Here is a 20,851-nt window from a genome sequence, read left to right on the forward strand (position 1 = left end):
GCCTAGAACAGACGAGAAAGAAGGGCAACCGCAATGGTTAGTTGGACGGACATGGCTTTGAGCATAAGTGGCATAAAAGTAAATAAATGGGAGGTTGGTGGAAGGGTTATAACGAGTGATTAGGAGCGCGGCCTGTAGTGTAATGGAGAGAAGCAGGCTGGTGGGAGTGAAGAGCAGAAGGTCTGTGCTGCACACACCAGGGAGTTAAGTGCTGTTTTGCAGCATGAAACCCCCCTGTATTGCAGGTGAAATGGCCGCTTTTATGAGTGCAGGTAAGCTTCTGCTAACTTGCATGGATTGGATAATAGAGGTTATTTCTCTGTTCGTCCGCAGTAGCTGGGTGAATGAGGAGGACCACCATTAAGCTGCCAGAGTTGCAATTAGTTTCTTTGACTTTCCTAGTGCTACCTGGACGGTCTGCTCTGGCTGAGAGCATGTCGTGCACTTTGTGGGAGGCAGCCATCTTTTGTTTTCAAGAAATCGTCAATGTCGCCATTTTACTTCTCACCAGAGCTCTAGTGCCGGTCAGTGGGGTACGGTTCTCTTTATTACACTGTGTTTACATTTTAAGGCACCCTGTCACCCCAATATGACTTGGCTGAGGCACAAAGAAAAGATGGTGAATGAATGAAGACCCCTAAGATTCAGCACACTGCTCATGTTATGGGACTGCGAGGGGTGCCTAACGAAAAGGTGGAAGGGAGTATTAGGGGACTTGAAGATGTCAGCGTGCTGTAAATGACTGGATGCTATCAGGTTTACAGGCAGGAGTGAGGGCTAAACTAGGTTTATTTATTTAAGCAGTTTTAAGCAGTGCTAATATTACCCAGAGGTGTTGGAGTGTTTTACAATAGCGCTGGAGCATTACAAAAGCATCAAAAGTTACACCAGCCATAAATATACACAGTACAAGAAATGAACATGTGCAAGGCATGAAGAGCATCTTACAGGAATGAGGCAGAGGAGGGATCCAACAGGCACTTAGTGTCTCTCACAAAAGAGGGCTTTCAGTTCAGGTTTACAGACTGACGTTGGACATGTCTGGGGTCAAGGAGTTCCAGAATGTGGTGGTGCTTCCTGGAACGGATTGAACCATAAATTGTTCCTTTTTCGGTCGAGCCTGGGCAGCGCATGCGCTGTTCTGGGAGGCATGCTGTATTGGAGTATGTATTTGAAGCCCGCCCACTGTCCGCCCATATTTGTCATTGGTTTGTGTCACTGTCCTTCATAAATGCTGGCTTCTGATTCATTATGAGGCCCGTTAATCCCTCCTTAGTACCGCCTTGTCTTCATTTGTAACCTCCCATGAGGACTGGATCTTTTACTTCGGTTGTTACACACGTCTTCTTTAGTCTGTAAGCACTATTTTCTTTAAAGTGTTTCTCTTACTGCAGGAGGGTCTCTCGTACCCAGTTGTGACCACCGGCTTCTTTATTTAACTTGTAGCAACACAGAGCTCTACAGGGGCCAGGTAGACAGAATGGGGCAAAACAGCCATGAATTCAAACATTAATGAAAATGCCTTTTATTTAGTTTTTAAAAATCAAAACATAAATAAAAGCCATTGTCATTTCCAATGCCAATAGCTCAAACTTGTGTAAATGCGAGACCTATTGCATTGCAAATGCTTGTTTAGGACTTGTGCCCTGCTTAAAGGAGTGTCCTCGCCAACAGGAGCTACCCATGCCACTTCAAGTAAATAAACAAAATTCTCCATTATGGAGGACTGACCAGCTTAATCTTATGGGTACTACACCAACGTGTGCTCCATTTCTTTAACCCCTATGGACTATCGCATTGAACATAAACCTCCACAAAGGAATATACCTTCTTTCGTTTAACTCGATGTGTCCACTAGAGAGCTGCACTCAGCGGACCACAAGGTGAGCCTACTCTATTTCGGATTAATTTACCACTCCAGCCAAAGTTTGCTCTCTTTTTTACACAAGCCCTCTCTTCCATAGGTATTGCCGCCATCAAGAGACAGTGACTCTAGTCCACCAACTAGGATTGACTCCCTTACCCTCAGAGATTTCTATTTTTGAATAATTGCCACGCTTTCTAAATTCAGCCAGTATGTGATTTCCATTTTTTTCAATTTAAACCACACTAGATTCTAACAGTTCCCTAATCTAAGCTTTCTGTTTCCATAGACCCCAGGCAATCTTAGTCCTGATGAGACCCTATTATCCTTAACCCCTCCCATGCTCATGACTAGCTCAGCTCGTCATGAGCCACGGTGGCTGTGTGTTCATGACGAGCTGAGCTCGTCATAACGGTCAGAACACTCGCACGCGGGGCTAATTCCCCTGCTGTGCTGAACGTTCTGAAGAAACAGGTGTGGCCGAGCACACGGCCACCGTGGCTCATGACGAGCTGAGCTCGTCATGAGCACCGGGGCGCTGTGTGCGCCCCCCAGCACAGAGGGGGAATTAGCCCCGCAGGCAAGGGGCTAAAGGGTCCAAACCATTAAAGAGACTGACAACGTTTCCATATTGCTCATACTCATACAATGATTGATTTTATGTATTCAATATTGTTTTGATTAGAAACTGCTGCCTCTTATATGCATCAACCAATTAACCTCTTATGCTGACGTTTCATTTCACCTTTTTCTGTTTTACTTTGGTTCTGGCTTGATTACACACTTGGGGTCTTCCTATCCTATTTTTTTCTTTAAAAACACTCATTTTTTGTCATTCTATATTTTTTGTCAACATGATTCTAGTTGAAAACAACTAATTTCAGCTCAACCGCAGTTGCGTACTTAAATATTGGCTGTGCTATTATTGCTTTTCCAAACATCTAATTAATATTGGTCTACTTTGATTTAGCCCACACAGAAAAATCTGTGAAGTTCATAATTTTATCTCGAATGAGTTCCATGTGAACGCCTGTTTGAAGGATCACTTGGAACCCCTGTTCGCATGGACATACGGATTTCTATTGTCTTTTTGTTTAATACAAATCTGTGGAGGCAGAGAAAAAAAGGAGCATATGTCAAGTGTTTTGGCTCTTTATAAAGATCAATTACGACACTTCTGGTGACGTCACAAGGATTTATGACTGATACTGCACAGTGCCACTGGACAGGTGCTACAAACTGTTTCTGGATCCAGTCAAGTACCTGTGAAAGGTTAATTTAGGAAAACTAAAGGAATAAGCAAACATAAGAAATTACAAGAAATCCATCCTATAGACTGTATCCTGTTCTATAGGATCAAACAATACTTCATGCATGGAAAGGCGTAAACTGGCGGAAGAAGTGTAGAAAGGAGACCGCTTCTTACCTGATGCAGCAGGAATGTTCCCTGGCATGGCTGCCCATTGCTATGGTCAACAACAGCAGGTATGTACCTATGGGAAAGAGAACAGTGACAGTGCTGAGAGTGCAGAGTGACAAGACTGCGGTCTAGAAGTGTAATAGGACTGGGAGTAGGGGGTCTTAAAGCCTGCATGGAAAAGGCAAATGAAACAGGGATATAATAGACTGTGAGGGCCAGAGGTCATAGGCAGGGATAATGCAGCTGAGGGAGCAGGAATACTGATACCTGCATGTAATAAAAACTTCCAGTGTAGAGGGACTGGGGCACTGCCAGTGTAGAGTGACAGGGGTAATGATAGTGTAGAGGGACAGGGACAATGCCAGTGTAAAGGGACAGGGGCACAGGAGCCCTCAGTCTGCAAGGCTCAGAAGACAGAGGAGACATTTTTATGCTACCAGTTTAATTGAATTTAAGGGCAGAAATATTGCAAAATGGGGGATTGAAAGAACTGAGGGAGTAGTGACAAAACTGCCTAATTTGTAAAATATTAAGTGCGGGTGTATAAAGTTTTGCTTAGAAGCCGGAACACTACAAGTGGCTCTGTTGGGTAGAACCAGAAGTTTCCTCATATGAAAAAGTGATTTTTTAAGACGATTGATGGTGTTAGTTCAATTGTTTTAGACAGCACACAACAGGAATCAAAACGGATGAACAATCATTATTGACTTTTAATCGAAAAATAGATTTTTTAAATATCAAAAAATTTTTTTTGAATATTTGAATGGGCTGACAAACAATACAACAAATAATGACGTAATGACAAAAACACAGGGCAGTATAGTGACTGGTGTGACAAATAGTCAAAAGAACCATCAAATTCATACAATACAAGACAACAACATAACTATAAAAAAAAGTCTCCCATTTTTAATTTCAGCAATAACCCACAGTATCTCTAGAATATATGGTTACAGAGAAACAGGACATGAGAGAATGTTACTCATCGTTTCAACCCAGATAACAGTGCGATTATGGGATCATCAAATAGGGTCTTCCACAAGACAAATGAAAGGCTAGTGTCAGCCTCAGTATTCCGAAAGTGAAACTGAGTCTATTTCTCCCCGAATATGGTAGTGTGGTAAATAAATAAATAATACCCTATTTTTGACTAGACATATATCATAACAGATAGCTCAATAAATAAGAGTCAAGATTCGAGGTAGTAGGAGTTTTGCAGGTTTAATACAGCACAAGGACAGGAACAGGACAACCTGCATAGGAATAGGATGACAGGGCCCAGCAGCTGCTGGGGCTGGGTTTGGGATGAGCGCGCTGTCTCTTAATAACAATACATGAGCATATATACATAACGCAAACACATAGCATTACATTGCAGTAGGCGTAGCAGTGGGTGGAACAGAAGGCGTGACGCGTAGCAGTCGCGAAAGATAAGGGATAAAGAAGGCGTAACTCAGACATGTGATGCGAACGTAACAGAATATGTCTTGAATGGGGCGGAAACCATGGAGGGGGCTACCTAAGGAGCCGGGACCTCTAACCTGGTGGTGCGCGCAAACTGCTAGGATGACGTGTTACTAGGAGAAGCTGGGGGCTATGAACTCTGTGCTAGGAGCAGAGACTAAAGTCTGGAGGGTCGGAGCGACATGTACCTAAACCCTATCTAGTATCTAATGTTTAGGGAACATGTTGATATAAACTAGAAGTTAGGAGGGGAAAAGCTAACTGACTCTAAGACTGGAGCATGCATTTATTCTACATGTAGTGCGTGATGAAGAATATTAAATGACCATTAAATACAGTATTTCTCTTAACATGGAGCCGAATAGGCTAGACAATGACGGAAACTATTGATGCAGTTCAGTAGTTTAGGAATGCAGAGAAGGAGGACTGAACTGATAGCTGGAATCACAACATAGTCTTGGCAGACTCAGAGGCAGAGCCAAGCTGCACCGGGCACTGCGAGGCAGGAAGTAAGTGAAAGGTCGAGGATACAGGTGGGGGCTGTATCGCTCCTCAGCGAGGCTTCAGGAGACAGGAGCTGAATCTGATGTCCGGGCCCTGTTGAGGCCTGGAAACGGGGACTTTATAATAGAATAACGTGCACACTGAGAAACGTGGCAACATAACTTTACATATGCCTGATACTCATATTACTCATGAGGACTAGGAAATGGCATATCAGAGGTGGACACAACTATAATTGCGTCTTTAATCGGACATGGGGAATAACATATGCATATTGGTCATGCACACATAACATATGATGGATGACACGTAGGGACACAGAACATGGCAAAATTTACTTTTCCACATTCCCTCCTTGTCACTACGTTTCCATCAGGAAACATCAATATTCATGATACCATCTATCATTTCATACAGTATCATTTGCTCATCTCGAATTGTCTTGGAACGAGATTTAGAACGGGGCTTGGGACTAGGAATACAAGAGGTAGCACACATGCCGCAAATCGCAGGGCCACATTGTATACAGAGGCAGCAGCTGAATATGATCGCTACTGCAATACCTAGAAAGGACAGGATTTTCCATCCCCAGGCGGAAATTATGTTCCAGAACCAACCGGACCATGTCCAGGTGCCTGGATCTTGGTGTAACAGATGGGCAATTTTATGAAGTCTGGTTATAGCTAAATAAACAGACGGCGCGTTATTTGGAATGAAAATGCAGCAACTAGATCCGATGAGTCTACAGGCCCCACCCCTATCGGCCAGTATGACGTCAAGGACGAGACGATTCTGGAGCACGACAATTCTCATAAAGGATTGTTCTTCGGTTAAGTTACCTAGAGCGGAGGCAGTCTCATCTACTACTGCTTCAAGGGTTCTTGTTAACCTACGAATTAGCTTACTGTTTACAACTGTACCTAAATAAGGGAACACACCTTTATCAATATCAATGAATTGCTCTGCAGCAGTTTCAGTATAATCGACAATCGGTAGGTTTCTTTTGTGTCTAGTATGTACTAGGTAGGAATTCCTATGGTAGTCAGGTGGGGCTAGAAAAACAGGTGGCAGTAGGAAGGCAATGTAACAGGTTCCCTCCCAATCGAGGGGCAGACGAACATATGCGGTTTGACCACAAACAAAATAAGAATGACGTGAAGCTTTAAAAATAGATTTCCCACTGTCACTATACTTGATAATAGTAATACAATCACTATGTCCTACGTGTACAGAACCATAATTACGGACACATAATTCGCCTTTGACTGGTAGTACTGAAATAGCAGGTGAGTCTGGAGTAGTATCAGACTGAACATTCAGGACCATAAAATTCGACGAATAGTTACCTAAATTGTACACTTCATTTTCTAGATCTAAACCTGTTCTGTGGGGGAAACCTTGCTTGTCTGGGAAACATGTGCTGTTAAGAAAAGACATATCTGTTGAGGATGACGTTAACGTGGACCATGCTCCACACGAACCATTATGTGAAAAAGGATAAGGAAAGAGTGGCAGAACTCCCTTTGACGTCTGAAAAGGGGGGAGTCGACCACACACCCAACAATTAGTGGCATTGCTGGTTTGATGTGAATAATGCAACATGCGGATAAATGTATTGTTACGCATAGCGAGGCGGTATGAATATTCGTGAGGAGGCAGATCACTAAACGTGTGCTCTACTGTAACATTAGAAGGCTTATTTACATGTGAAACTGGAAAACACAGGAAAAATGCGTAACTAGTGCAGGAAATCATTATGCTGATGAATAATATGAAACTTAGAAAAACGATACATCGGTTTGAGTTTTGACTGACTCTCTCACTATGGGGGTCCATTTTATACATGTCAGAAACAGTCTAACCGTTTCACCTAGGGGAGGACTTAGACAATCAAACTGACTGACTTATTTTACTAGACCGGAGTTTTTGCTTATACTCCTGCTGCGGAGTTTTCTCTAACAGGGGAGGGGTTGTGTCAATGTCATTTGCGGGACAGTCCTTAGGAACAATGTTTTGACAAGTCTTGATATCCTGGGAAATGTTCTTGGAGACCGGCTTTAATCCGTAGAATTTCTTGACGTGCGAAAGGTGCACCCAGCCGCGTCGTCCTTCCAATTTCACGGCTGTACGGGTGGTGAGGAGGACCTGACGGGGCTCCTTCCAACGTGGCTCCAGCGGACTTGATCTGTCGAAGTTACGTACGAGCACCATCGAACCTGGAACGATCTCATGCGGTGCCACCTCGGTATTGTCTGGAAATGCGGCGGCAACCTGTGAACGACATGAGTTGAGGGCAGACATCAAGGAAGCTAGGTAATCTGTCAGCATATTACATGAAACATCAGTAATACTTCGGGGTCTAGGAGTACCCCACATGTTAGGGGGGCGGCCGAAGACGACCTCATACGGGGACAGACCTGATCTGGAATGTGCGACCATGCGCATATAAAACAAAGCAACTGGCAGAGCTACTAGCCAGTCCACACCCTTATCTTTACATATTTTGGCAATTCGGATTTTCAGAGTCTGATTATGTCTCTCGACTAGACCGGCTGCTTCAGGATGGCGTACACAATGAAACTTCCACTGGCACCCTAACAATAGGGAAACGTGCTTCATCAACTCAGATGAGAATGGCTGACCGTTATCAGAATATACGACTCTAGGGAGTCCATATCGAGGGAAAAACTCACGAACCAACTGCTTGGCAGTGGTCGCGGCTGTGTAATCTGGGACTGGATATGCTTCTGTCCATCTGGACAAAGCGCATACAACTACAAGAACATACTTGAAACCTCGACATCGCTCCATCTGAATATAATCCATCTGGAGGACCTCAAAAGGGTGGTCAGGGGGCTGGAATCCACCTTGTTCCACCGGGACACTTTTACCTGGATTAAACTGACAACATATCATACAGGTACGGACTTTCTGCTTGGCTGCAGCTCGTAAATGCTTGTTGAACCAAATGTTCTGGATACTGTCTAACATTGCTTTTTCTCCTAAGTGTGCTGGACTATGTGCGGTATTAATAATGACTTGAACCATAGAGTCGGGGAGAAACCATGCGGTTCTACCCTTCGTTAACCATCCTTGATCTGTCTGGACCCCTCCTTGTTCGGACCATTTCTTGATTTCATCGGGAGTAGCATGTAACTGGATATCTATGACATCCTGGGTGGGGTCCTTAACTGTCATACATGTAGTCAGATCTGGAGTATGTGTCTGTGTTAGATTAACTTGAGTGTCTAGAGTCTGTGCTGTAAGCTTGGCTGTGCGATCTGCTAGATCATTACCTTGAGAAATAGTGTCAGTAACTTTCGTATGTGCTTTGCACTTCATGATAGCAATAGATGTCGGTAAGTGTATGGCATCTAACAGAGCTTGAATAAGGAGACCATGCTGAATCTTGGTTCCATGAGAAGTCATGAAACCTCTCTCCTGCCAGAGCACTCCAAAGTCGTGTACAACTCCAAATGCGTAACGTGAATCTGTGTAAACATTAACTTTCAGGTTCTTGGCGTGTATACAGGCTTGTGTCAGAGCAACTAGCTCTGCTGCTTGAGCGGACAGGGTATCAATGCGGTGTGTCTTAATAACTTCGGTGTCAGTAGTCACTGCATACGCGGCTACTAGTTCTCCTGTACTAGTTCTCATACATGAACCATCCACATAAAGTGTCAGGTCAGGATCTGGTAACGGAATGTCTGTCAGGTCTTGTCTTGGCTTTGTCGTAATGTTGACTACTTCCACACAGTCGTGTGCGGCAGGATTTGAACTAACTGATGGTAACAGTGTAGCAGGATTCAGAACGTTGCAGCGTCTGATTTCTATGTGTGGCTGAAACAATGTCAATTCATAACCTGTTAAACGTGCAATTGTCAAGTGCTGAGTTTGTGTTCGGTTTAAAAGAACTTCCACGGAGTGTGGGACTTGTACTGTCAAGGTATGTCCTAAGACTATGGAATCACTTTGTCTGATAGCTAGTGCTGTGGCTGCAACTGACTTGAGGCACGCAGGCAGAGCCTGGGCGACTGGATCTAATGTGCTAGAAAAATAAGCACAGGGCTTGTATTGTCCTGCTTGGTCTTGTGTGAGAACAGATAATGCTGTACCTTCACGTTCAGTAACGAAAAGTGTAAAAGGCTTACTGTAGTTCGGTGTTGCTAGAACTGGAGCTTGACATAAAGCTTTCTTTAACTCGTTGAAACTAAGTGTATGTTCAGATGTCCAAGGGAGGACAGTCGGTACGGCTGCCTCCTGTGTCGTTAACTGTATCAGTGGCTTGGCTAGAAATGCATACTGAGGAATCCATTGTCTGCAATAAGAAGTAAGGCCAATAAAGGCACGTACCTCCTTCTGGGTTCTGGGCTGGGGAAGACTCGCTATCAACTGGATACGGTCTGGTGTCAACTGCCTACCCCTCTTGGACAGTAAGTGTCCTAAGTAGACCACTTGCTGGACACAGAATTGAAGCTTCGAAGGTGACACCTTGTGCCCCATCTCGGCTAGGAAATACAAAACCGTGAGTGACGCTCGCTCGCAGTCACGTTCAGAACGGGCTGTGATCAGTAGATCATCGACATACTGGAGCAGGGCAGTGTCAGTTGGCATGTGAACATTGTCTAGTTGTCTCTTGAGTGCTTGACTGTAAATACTAGGGCTTTCTGTGAAACCTTGAGGAGCGCGTGTAAACATATAGCTCCTTCCATTTAAACAGAATCCGAAAAGAAACTGGCTGTCTGGATGAATGGGAACACTAAAAAATGCGTTCTTGAGGTCTATGACAGTGAAGAACGTGGCTTCGGAATCAATAGCAGTTAACAGGGAAGAGATATCTGGGACAACTGGGTACTGAGGAATAATACATTTATTAAGCTCTCGTAGGTCGATCACTAATCGATATACTGGGGGTGCATTTGGATCAGTACGTTTCATGACTGGAATGATCGGAGAGTTACATACGTTGGAGTCAGTTTCTACAACTACTCCTTGAGCCATGAGCTCATCAATAATTTTGGATAAGGCTGCTACAGCCTCGGGTGGCAATATGTACTGTCTGATTCGTGGTAACACTACACCTGGTTTGAGAGTCACACGATGGGGTGTGATTTGCATGTAACCTACATCAGTTGGACCTTGCGCCCATAAATGCTGCGGAACTTTAGACAGTCTGGGATCAAAATCTCGTAATACATAGTGACCCTTAAAGTCACGTAGGAACAGACGTATTCCCTCCGGGGAACAACATATAACTGCACCTAACTCTTTCAGTGTTTTAATGCCCAATAGATTTTCTGGACATGACTTAGTAAGTAACAGATCAGTAGTGCGGGACAATGGACCTACTTCTAGAGTGACTGGCTTTGAAATCTCATTAACGATAGGCTTTCCTGAAAATCCAAGGGAAACATTTCTTGAGCCTGAGAGCGGAGCCCCTGGAACTTCGGCGTGACTAATTGTGGTCCTACTTGCCCCTGTATCAATCAAAAACTTTCTGTCTTTCCCTAATACTTGACTGTGAACATAGGGACCTTCTTGATCTACAGGTCTCTCGATGAGAGGCAAGCCTACCTCCCTCTCTAGGCTGTTTCATGAATATGGCTGGTACTCTGGATACTCAGACTGTGCATACTGGTACATCTGCGATGTAACATGCTGTGTTGCAGCAATAGGCTGCGGTACTGTAACTGTCTGTGGTGCATTCTGTGGCTGAGGAATCTGTGAAACTTGTTCCTGTCTAGGCGGACGTGGTCTTTCTTTAGTCTTACCAGTAGCTATGTTATGTTTCAGAACTGCACACTCATTTATAAAATGACCTGGCTGTTTACAATAATTGCAGTTCCCTTTAACGGGTGCTGCAGGATGACTGGCTTGATTCGGACCCCTCTTCTGACTGTCTTGAGGAACAGATTGTGCAACTAGCACTTTCATTTTCGTGTCTTTCATACGTTTTCTCTCGTGTTCTTGCTCTTCCCTGATTCTATTCTGGTGATACTGAAGCATCTGGAGCATCTGGGACGGAGTATTTGCTTGCCAGGTACTTTCGACTTTCAGAACTCGGTTTCTAACTTGTGGGCTTGAATTCTCGACTAATTTAGTAACAAACAGGTGAGGGTATGACTCACTACTGGTCTTGAGGCCACTGTTGATACTGAAACATTTTTCAAACCTAGAATAAAAATCACTAATATCTTCATCTTGTTTCTGTTTACAGGCTGAGATTGCATCCCAGTCTTCTTTTCTCGTTGTTAATAATCTGGGTAAAACTTGAATCAATAATTCTGGTAATTCTTTACATTTATCTCCAAGACCAGTACCTGGTACACGTGACTTGTCTTCAGCTTCTAGAACTGCCCAATCTATCTTTTTCTCTCCCACCTCCCATTCTTTTTCTTTAAGCTTTTCATACACCCCTGCGGGCAACAGAACCTTTAACATTTTAATGATATCTGGGTATGTGTATTCTCCCATACGGAGCATGTCTTTTAATTCTCTATGGAACCCTGCTGGATCTTTATCATGACAGGGAATTAATTTCTTCATCTCTAGAAGTTCCATCTTTGTAATCGGGGTGTATACAAACACTCGTTGCATTTCACCGTCCTCTGTCTTAACTGGATGCACTTCTCGTAACGGGTTCTGTCTTTCCATGTAAAATGGTTTACTTTCTGGGGGTGAGACATGAACAAAATGCGGGTTCAAGAATGTTCTATATTTGTGGCGCTGTTCTAGAATTACACTAATTAAATCGGTACCTAGACCTCTCCATCTGTACTGGAGTAACTCGTTCAGGATATCATGTAACGGGCCTGGATCAGAGTGCTGACCCTCATACAGAGTAATGAGGTGCTGAATCATATACATACCCACCAGTCGCTGCTCGGCTGGGGGCATTTTCAGAAACATTTGTGCCACTATTTCGTCTGGAAAAGTGGTAGAATCAGTAATCCATCGGACTGCTGACCGAACTAGTTCCTGTTCATGCATAGTACTTAATTCACTATAACCGATTCGTGATTTCAGAATGTGATCGGTAGCTTGGAATACTTGTTCTAGGGAACCTTGTTCTGGTGCTGAATGATGGAAAACTGGCTTATGTTCTAGGCGTAAATGGCGATCTGGAAATCTAGGTTTTCCTACATACGCTATTCTGGCAGTATTCTCCTCATCTTCCTCTTCAGGATCAGAGGTACTTTCTTTCTCGCTTACTTGTGCTGCTTTACGCTGTTCGTGTATCTTTATTATCTCTCTACGGATTTTCTTGTACATACTTTCCATGGCACCAATAGTATTGTGCTTTCCTTCGGCTATATTATCACTCCACTTTGTCAGAGTTTTCATTTCTTCCGGGTCTTTAGACGGGTAATCTTGTTCTCTTATTAGACAGTTAATTAAGAACTTCAATATCATGCGCTGAATCTCGGCTTTCCTTTGAGACATGGCATCACTAATACTTTGTGGGTCATCCCCTGTACGGATGAAACGATATATCCTGTCTAGATCTTCTTTCATATTCGGCAGGGTGACTAGATACTCGGTCACTCTCCTTACGCGTACGGAATATAAAACCATATTAAACTCGCCTGGAACTGGGTCATAGACACATTCGCCAAGGGTTTGCCTGATCTCTGCAACAGACTTATTACTCTTGGGAGTACGCTGTGATGCTTGAGCATGTAATTCGAGTGCTGATAAACGCTTGTATGGCGGCGGGGTTTGAGGAAGACCTCCTCCTGCGGCCCCTAAACTAGAATCATCAACTGATGCTTTTCGTCCTGGCAGGGTGGGTAATTGTAACGTGGGCTGGACTTGTATGGCGGGCTGACCCGGGGGAGCTGTTAAGGGCACCCCGGTGTCTGGAGGAGCAGGAATTACCTGATTTACAGGGAAGGGCGGAGCCCGAAAAGGATTTGCATATTCGGGGACTGTGTCGTCCAAATAGGACGAGATGAAAATATCAGCTGCGGTCGGTTTGTGACGTAGTTTGGTCGGAACTAGTGGTGGCGGAAAGTTACTGGATGCCTCCGGGGTCGCCTTTGGCAAGCCCTCAGCAAGAAGAGGATACATACCCTTAATAAGGGCATGCCTCTGTCTGTCTGATTGCTCAGTTCTAACTCGTTCACCTATCTCGATTAATTCTCTTTCTTGGGCTCGTTCTTGGGATTCTCTACTTAATTCTGATTTTCTGATTTCTTTTTCGGTTCTTTTATGAGCTTCTTTGCGCCATAACTCGATGGCATCTTTCTGTGACTGTCTGGCTTTCTTCTTCCATAATGCTTCTTCTACTCGCATGATGCATTCGGCATCCCATGTACCCGATACGGGCCATCTATACTTTTCTTCTAACTGTTTGGTATACTCTACCCATAAATCTAGATACAATATGGCGCTTATGCCATGCTTCTGATACATAAAGTGACCTGGACTGTCCCTGGGCGGGACGGGAACTGCTGCTTCCAGCAGACCCTTTCTAGTTTTTAACTGACGTAATTTTGAGAAGAGCGGCATGACTGGACTATAATCTGGACATAATACAATACACAATGAAAACACGAAATCACGTCGCACTCATACAACAACATTAAAATACATGAAGAACATTATGAATAACAGTTCGAACAGAAAACCACCTGAAAATACTTGAAATTTCTCGAGAACAGAACTGACTAGAACAGAAACTAGATGCACTGCTGAAACAGTACGAAACTTACCGGTCTCTTAAAGAGACACGTCAGGACCCGCATCCACCGAAGTGGACACTTCGTTTGTGGGACTGTGTACCACCAACCCACAGACCAGAGTCAATTAAATTGACCCTGTCTAGATACCACCCCAGTAACGGTACTCACCGGGCAGCAAGAACGGAAGGCCTCGGACTGGACTGGACTGCTACGACGACGGACTTCGGACTTCAGTTACGGGTGGACCTCCGGATACCTCGGACCTTGGACTCTTGGCTTGGGCTCTGGTCGGGACTCGCCGCGTTCCTCCACCGTCTCGTCTGGATGCTGGACCGCCTCCTCCGTCTCCTCCGTGGGCCTGAGGGATACTTGAGCAGAAATATCTGCCACTGCGCAGAAGAGTTCCGTCACGACTGCAGAGGGTCAGGGGGTCGGCGTGGCTTCACCGACGCGTGGGGAAAGGGCAAGTCCCTATTCGGGCGCCATTATGTGGTAAATAAATAAATAATACCCTATTTTTGACTAGACATATATCATAACAGATAGCTCAATAAATAAGAGTCAAGATTCGAGGTAGTAGGAGTTTTGCAGGTTTAATACAGCACAAGGACAGGAACAGGACAACCTGCATAGGAATAGGATGACAGGGCCCAGCAGCTGCTGGGGCTGGGTTTGGGATGAGCGCGCTGTCTCTTAATAACAATACATGAGCATATATACATAACGCAAACACATAGCATTACATTGCAGTAGGCGTAGCAGTGGGTGGAACAGAAGGCGTGACGCGTAGCAGTCGCGAAAGATAAGGGATAAAGAAGGCGTAACTCAGACATGTGATGCGAACGTAACAGAATATGTCTTGAATGGGGCGGAAACCATGGAGGGGGCTACCTAAGGAGCCGGGACCTCTAACCTGGTGGTGCGCGCAAACTGCTGGGATGACGTGTTACTAGGAGAAGCTGGGGGCTATGAACTCTGTGCTAGGAGCAGAGACTAAAGTCTGGAGGGTCGGAGCGACATGTACCTAAACCCTATATAGTATCTAATGTTTAGGGAACATGTTGATATAAACTAGAAGTTAGGAGGGGAAAAGCTAACTGACTCTAAGACTGGAGCATGCATTTATTCTACATGTAGTGCGTGATGAAGAATATTAAATGACCATTAAATACAGTATTTCTCTTAACATGGAGCCGAATAGGCTAGACAATGACGGAAACTATTGATGCAGTTCAGTAGTTTAGGAATGCAGAGAAGGAGGACTGAACTGATAGCTGGAATCACAACATAGTCTTGGCAGACTCAGAGGCAGAGCCAAGCTGCACCGGGCACTGCGAGGCAGGAAGTAAGTGAAAGGTCGAGGATACAGGTGGGGGCTGTATCGCTCCTCAGCGAGGCTTCAGGAGACAGGAGCTGAATCTGATGTCCGGGCCCTGTTGAGGCCTGGAAACGGGGACTTTATAATAGAATAACGTGCACACTGAGAAACGTGGCAACATAACTTTACATATGCCTGATACTCATATTACTCATGAGGACTAGGAAATGGCATATCAGAGGTGGACACAACTATAATTGCGTCTTTAATCGGACATGGGGAATAACATATGCATATTGGTCATGCACACATAACATATGATGGATGACACGTAGGGACACAGAACATGGCAAAATTTACTTTTCCACAGTAGTAGCGTAGTGACTGAAAATAACTCCCAAGTAAGAAAATCGCTACAGATTGTCTATAATCATGGATGTCAATCAAAAAGGCATCAATACTTTACTCGCCCCCATAAGTCCTATGAATTGGTCTCCTGTATAAGTGGCAGGGTAATCCATTGTTCAAATAGATTTGAGTACCACAGTGTGGACAATCCTGGTTGATGAATTATTGCGTGATAGAGGAGAGTCACATTACACACGTACCAATTTACGGTGCTGTGACCTCACAAAACAACGAGTAAATCACATCTGTAGGACGAATTAATCAGCCTTCAGAAGGACTGCCTACATTTCTGGCAGTTTGCGAGAAAACTTCAGGAAACACCCTCTAACTTGGACGCCGTCAGGAACTTGCAGGTTCCTGATGGCGTCCGAGTTAGATGGAGTCTTCCTGACACTAGCTTTTAATTTGTCCTGAGGAAGACCCTATTTGATTATCTCATAATCCCACTGTTATCTCATTCTCTCATTTCCTGTTTCTCTGTAACCATATATTCTAGAGATACTGTGGGTTATTGCTGAAATTCAAGAGGACAGACACTTTTTTTAATAGTTATTTTGTTGTCTTGTATTGATTGAATGTTATGGTTCTTTTCACTATTTGTCACACTAGTCACTATATTTCTCTCTTATTGTCATTACTTGTTGTATTGTGTTTGTCAGCCAATTCAAATATTCAAAAAACTTAACAACTTTTTTGATATATAAAAAATCATTCTTTTGATTAATAGACAATAATAATTGTGTAATCGTCCTGATTCTTGTTGTGTGCGGTCTAAAGCAATTGCACCAACACCATCAATCATCCTAAAAAAGTACTTTTTTTATAGAAGGAAACGTCTGGTTTTGCCCAACAGAGCCACTTGTAGTTTATAGAACTATTAGCCAGGTTGTGAGGGACACAGGGTCACCTCATTGATCTTAATAGTAGAAACCAGAACACAGCACTATGAAGTGCCGGAGTGCAGAATACCAAGGCCACATAATTGTGATCCCACCTTGTGCTTTTTTTCATCCACTTCTAGACACTTTGTGTCCCTTTATCACACCCTTTCAGGTACCTTTTCATCCTTGCTTCTTTTCCCTCTTGTTCTGGCCCAAAGCCTAATGAGGAAAAATGAATGCTAGTCCCCAAAAATGGGTGCCAGTGGGCCCCACCTGCAACCATCAACTCAAATGAAGCATTACGTGACAATAAACTGACAGAATGGCATACTACACAACAGCAATGTAGGATGACCAAAGGGGAAGAGACAATGAACAACCAGGAAAGAAACACTCGTGCAAAAAGCCAGTATAAGAGGTCATACGGGGCAAGGATACTAGTGAGTGATAATGCAATAGGACAGACAGGGAAGGAAAGGGAAAGATTGCTGATACCACAGAATACATCAACCTTGATTAAGAAATTCTGTGAGAAGAAAATAACATTTTCAAACAAGCTTGGATCATATCAGTTTACTGATGCTTACAGATGAGGAGAGTGTGGAAGAGGCTGCTGTACTTACTCTCCGGTAGGCTCCAGCTCACTTATCTCCAGCCAGAGAAGCAGGTCATATTTAATGACACTTTGTCCCAGGCTCGTCTTACTTAGGGGATTCAGCTTTGTGGCTGGAACTGAAAGAGTGAGGATAAAGATTACAAATATGCACTACTGCTGCTAGTCTTACAAAACCCCAGAGAATTGTCTGTTTCGCTCCCATCAACCTCTTTTGCCCCACTCCTCTTCATTACAGTCTGTCTACCCTATGAGCATTTTTCTACTCCTCCCAAATGATCTATTTTCCTCTGTAAAACAGAGACTTCCTCCACTTTCCAATCCCCTGCTTTTGCCGCTACAGACCCTCAAGTTCCTTACCATGGTTATGTCACTTCTCTCCCACAAAGCAGCTCTCCAAGCGCCATCTCTCATATTGCAGCACATCCTCATCTATTTGTGAATAGCAGGTCCATTGTTACTTATATTTCATTATTTCGGTTCTCCTCCAATCTCCTAACTCTCATCTTCTACTCTATCATCCTCTCCCACACTTCTATTAAGCCTCCTATACCATAGCCACTACATCTCTTTTTTGAATTGGTTACATCATCATGTTAGCCACATTCCAAATAAATACCACAAATCCTTTACCACTTACTCATGGTTCCTGCGTCAGTTAACTGACGTGATATTTCTCGGAATAATCTAATTTTATTCAGTGAATAACAACTGTGCTCCTTTAACGCGTTGGACGAGAAGCTGCGTTGTCCAGATCTGATGCTTCTAGTCATTCTTCCCAGAAGATCCAGCTCAATGTTCTTTACTAGACATCAGTTACATAGCTGTGATAGATCTCCAGAATTGCAATTGTTTTTAATTGGGTGCTTGTTTGAACACCTACAACACCAGGGTGAGGATCCCAGACTTCAAAACCAACTTAGCAGTAATTCATTTGTAGCTGATAAAAATAACATTTAATATGAATGAGATGCAATTTGGGCTAAATGCAGCACTGATTTGTAGGTCTATGCAGATTCCATGAAACACAAAGATTTCACTTAAATACAAATTGAAGTGGTGGAGGATGCTTCATTTGTGAATCTATAAAAGATAACATTGTAGAATAGTGGTGTAGATGATTAACACATTGTATTCAATCAATGAATCCATCATAAATTTGCTACATCAAAGTGAAAAACGTCAATACAAAAGTGAGAAAATAATAAGTTTGGCTATGTTTCAATGAATATGGATATCTTGTACCGGAAAGTGAAAACTTGAGAAATAAATGTGAACTACCCAAAGTTTGTATATTTTATTAATTCATTATGCCTCTATATGTTTTTAGGAATCTCAGCTCAAATGGGTACCATCTTCTGAAATGGAAAATGGGGTACATTGTGAACAAAGATTTCAAAGCTCCTTACGCGGACCCCTTATCATGAGGATAGTAAATTGTTTTTTTTCCGATTCTACGGCACATGCTGATTAGCACGTTGAGCGGTGGGGTTGAAATCACTACCAACTTGCTCTTCTAATGGATGTTAAAACCTACAGAATCTCACTTGAGCACTCCCAAAGTAATACACTTCAAGCAAAAGAGGAAGGATGAGCAAAGAGACCAAGCCAGAACACAAATGGCTGTAAAATTGAAATGTACTACAGCTCCCATCTCTAGACAATATAGTTTCCAGAAAGAGTGTAGGAAAGACCAGATAGCAGCACTGTAAACAAACTGCATGGAATACACCGTAATGGAGCCTAATTCACAGCTATGCATCTTGTGGAATGAGCCTTAGGAGGAACATTCCTAGCTTGATAGTTGAGACCCACCAGTAAATAATCTGCTTCCTAAAAGCAAACCTCGTGCTGGATTCCTTAAAGGGTTATTATCTTTCAGCGAATCTAACAGTTGCTGGGTATAAAAACTCAAAGATTTTCTAGGATTCAAACTTCATTTCAATGGTATGCTGGAGGAAAGAAAGCAAGCATTGACATATTCTGAGACATGTGGCTGTTCAGCATATAAGGTAAAAAAGGGCTGTAACTGAAGCACTATCCTATCCTTATCCAACACCCAAAAAGGAAGAGAGGCAGACAAAACCTGCAGTACGCCAACCCACCTGGCCAAAGTGATTACTGTAAAAAAAAGCCACCTTCCAAGAGAGAAATGTAAGTTTCCAGGAAAGCATTAGCTCAAAATGAGAATCCATAAAATATGTCATCACCAGATTCAAGTCGCAAGCCAGTACATTGAAAGGCCTCACACAAAACAATTTGCAGACTTTTAAAAGAACGATAGACAATTTAAATATCAAACACTGCTAGTGCATAAACTGACAAGCAGACATAGCAGATAATAATGCTTAACATGATGCATATTAAGCCCTTTTACTGATAACCCTAAAAGGACGATGTAAAATGTGCGTGCAAGGGATCCACAGAACAATCACGACACTAAGCAGTAATTATTTTAACTCTCCGAAAATAGGTCAAGCAAATAACCCACTGCATCAACAGAAGGGGAAGAATGCAGATTAAATGCCCGCTTTAGGGAGAAAAACGTCAGATGGAAATGTCCTTAATCAAAACTGGGGTCCAAGCTAGTAGTCTTGAGTTGAAAGAATCTATATCCAGAATACCCCAGCTGTGCAACACCTCGAATGCCAAATCTGGATAAAGATGCCATTTGAGACTCATCAAAGTAATCCTGCACAGAAAATCTGCTGCCTCGTTCTCTGTTACTGCTAGATGAAATGCTAATAGCTGAAATGGATAAGTTACTTACCTGTAATCCTAGTTCTCTTCCAGGGGTATCCTCATCAAAGTCATAAGCACTGAATATTCCCGCCCATGTGCGGGACCCCGGAAACAATATAAAAATATATATGTAAAAACACATATCTAGCTCCACATATATGTACGTACATATATTATTTTTCTCATACCAATGCAGCCCCAAAAAGAGACTAACACAATGTAAAACCTTGTACATGTACTGCAATTATAAAGGAAACAAAGAACACATTAAATCAAATATTCTTTGAATTTTGTGTTTTAATGCGTAAAACCACTCATAACTCCTGAAAATTGCTCATAAAAAGACATTGTTAGCCTCAGGCTGCATTGAAAAGCAATAACATAGAAAATGAAAGCATTTTCCGATAAAAAACTGGCACTGTGCCTTTAAGGCAGCCCTGACCCCAGGCTTCCCATCATGCCTCAGGGGTGACAGTTAGGTCAGTTGTTCTTAGCATAACCCTGATGTCAGGGCTAAATACAAATATAAAAACGTACAGCTCTCATTTACCTGGGGAGGCGGGTGGGTTGCTTATGACTTTGATGAGGATAACCCTGGAAGAGAACTAGGATTACAGGTAAGTAACTTATCCTTCTCTTCCAGGGGATCCTCATCAATAGTCATAAGCACTGAATAGAATAGCAAGCCCAACAACCACCTGCAGGTAAATGAGAAGTACATCTTCTACCTTAAAAGACCCAACATCACAGCCCAGACTGGCTGTTAAACAGATTCCGCAAGGAGGCTTGGCCTACTTGGGTATCTGCTCTCGTGTCAGAATCAAGACAATGTCTGGTAAATGTATGGACTGACCGCCAGGTCGCCGCCTTACAGATCTCAGACATGGGCACATTATTGAGAAAGGCCGCAGTCGCAGCTCTTCCCCTGGTGGAATGCGCCTTGGGAGAAAACC

General features: G+C 43.3%; 1 protein-coding gene across 4 annotated transcripts in view; it reads right to left on the minus strand.

Moving 5' to 3' along the window:
- KIF1B (kinesin family member 1B) overlaps nt 1-20,851 on the minus strand; it is a 1,137,443-nt gene that overhangs the window by 378,117 nt on the left and 738,475 nt on the right. For all 4 annotated transcript variants that reach the window (XM_078642264.1, XM_078642262.1, XM_078642263.1 and 1 more), the window contains 2 exons: nt 17,167-17,275; nt 3,291-3,357 (listed from right to left, as the gene is read on the minus strand). In XM_078642264.1, coding sequence (XP_078498390.1) covers nt 3,291-3,357; nt 17,167-17,275 — 176 coding nt within the window. The remainder of the gene's footprint in view (nt 1-3,290; nt 3,358-17,166; nt 17,276-20,851) is intronic.

The sequence above is a fragment of the Lissotriton helveticus genome, chromosome 5_1 (genome assembly GCF_964261635.1).
Source record: "Lissotriton helveticus chromosome 5_1, aLisHel1.1, whole genome shotgun sequence".
NCBI classification, from domain to species: Eukaryota; Metazoa; Chordata; class Amphibia; order Caudata; family Salamandridae; genus Lissotriton; species Lissotriton helveticus.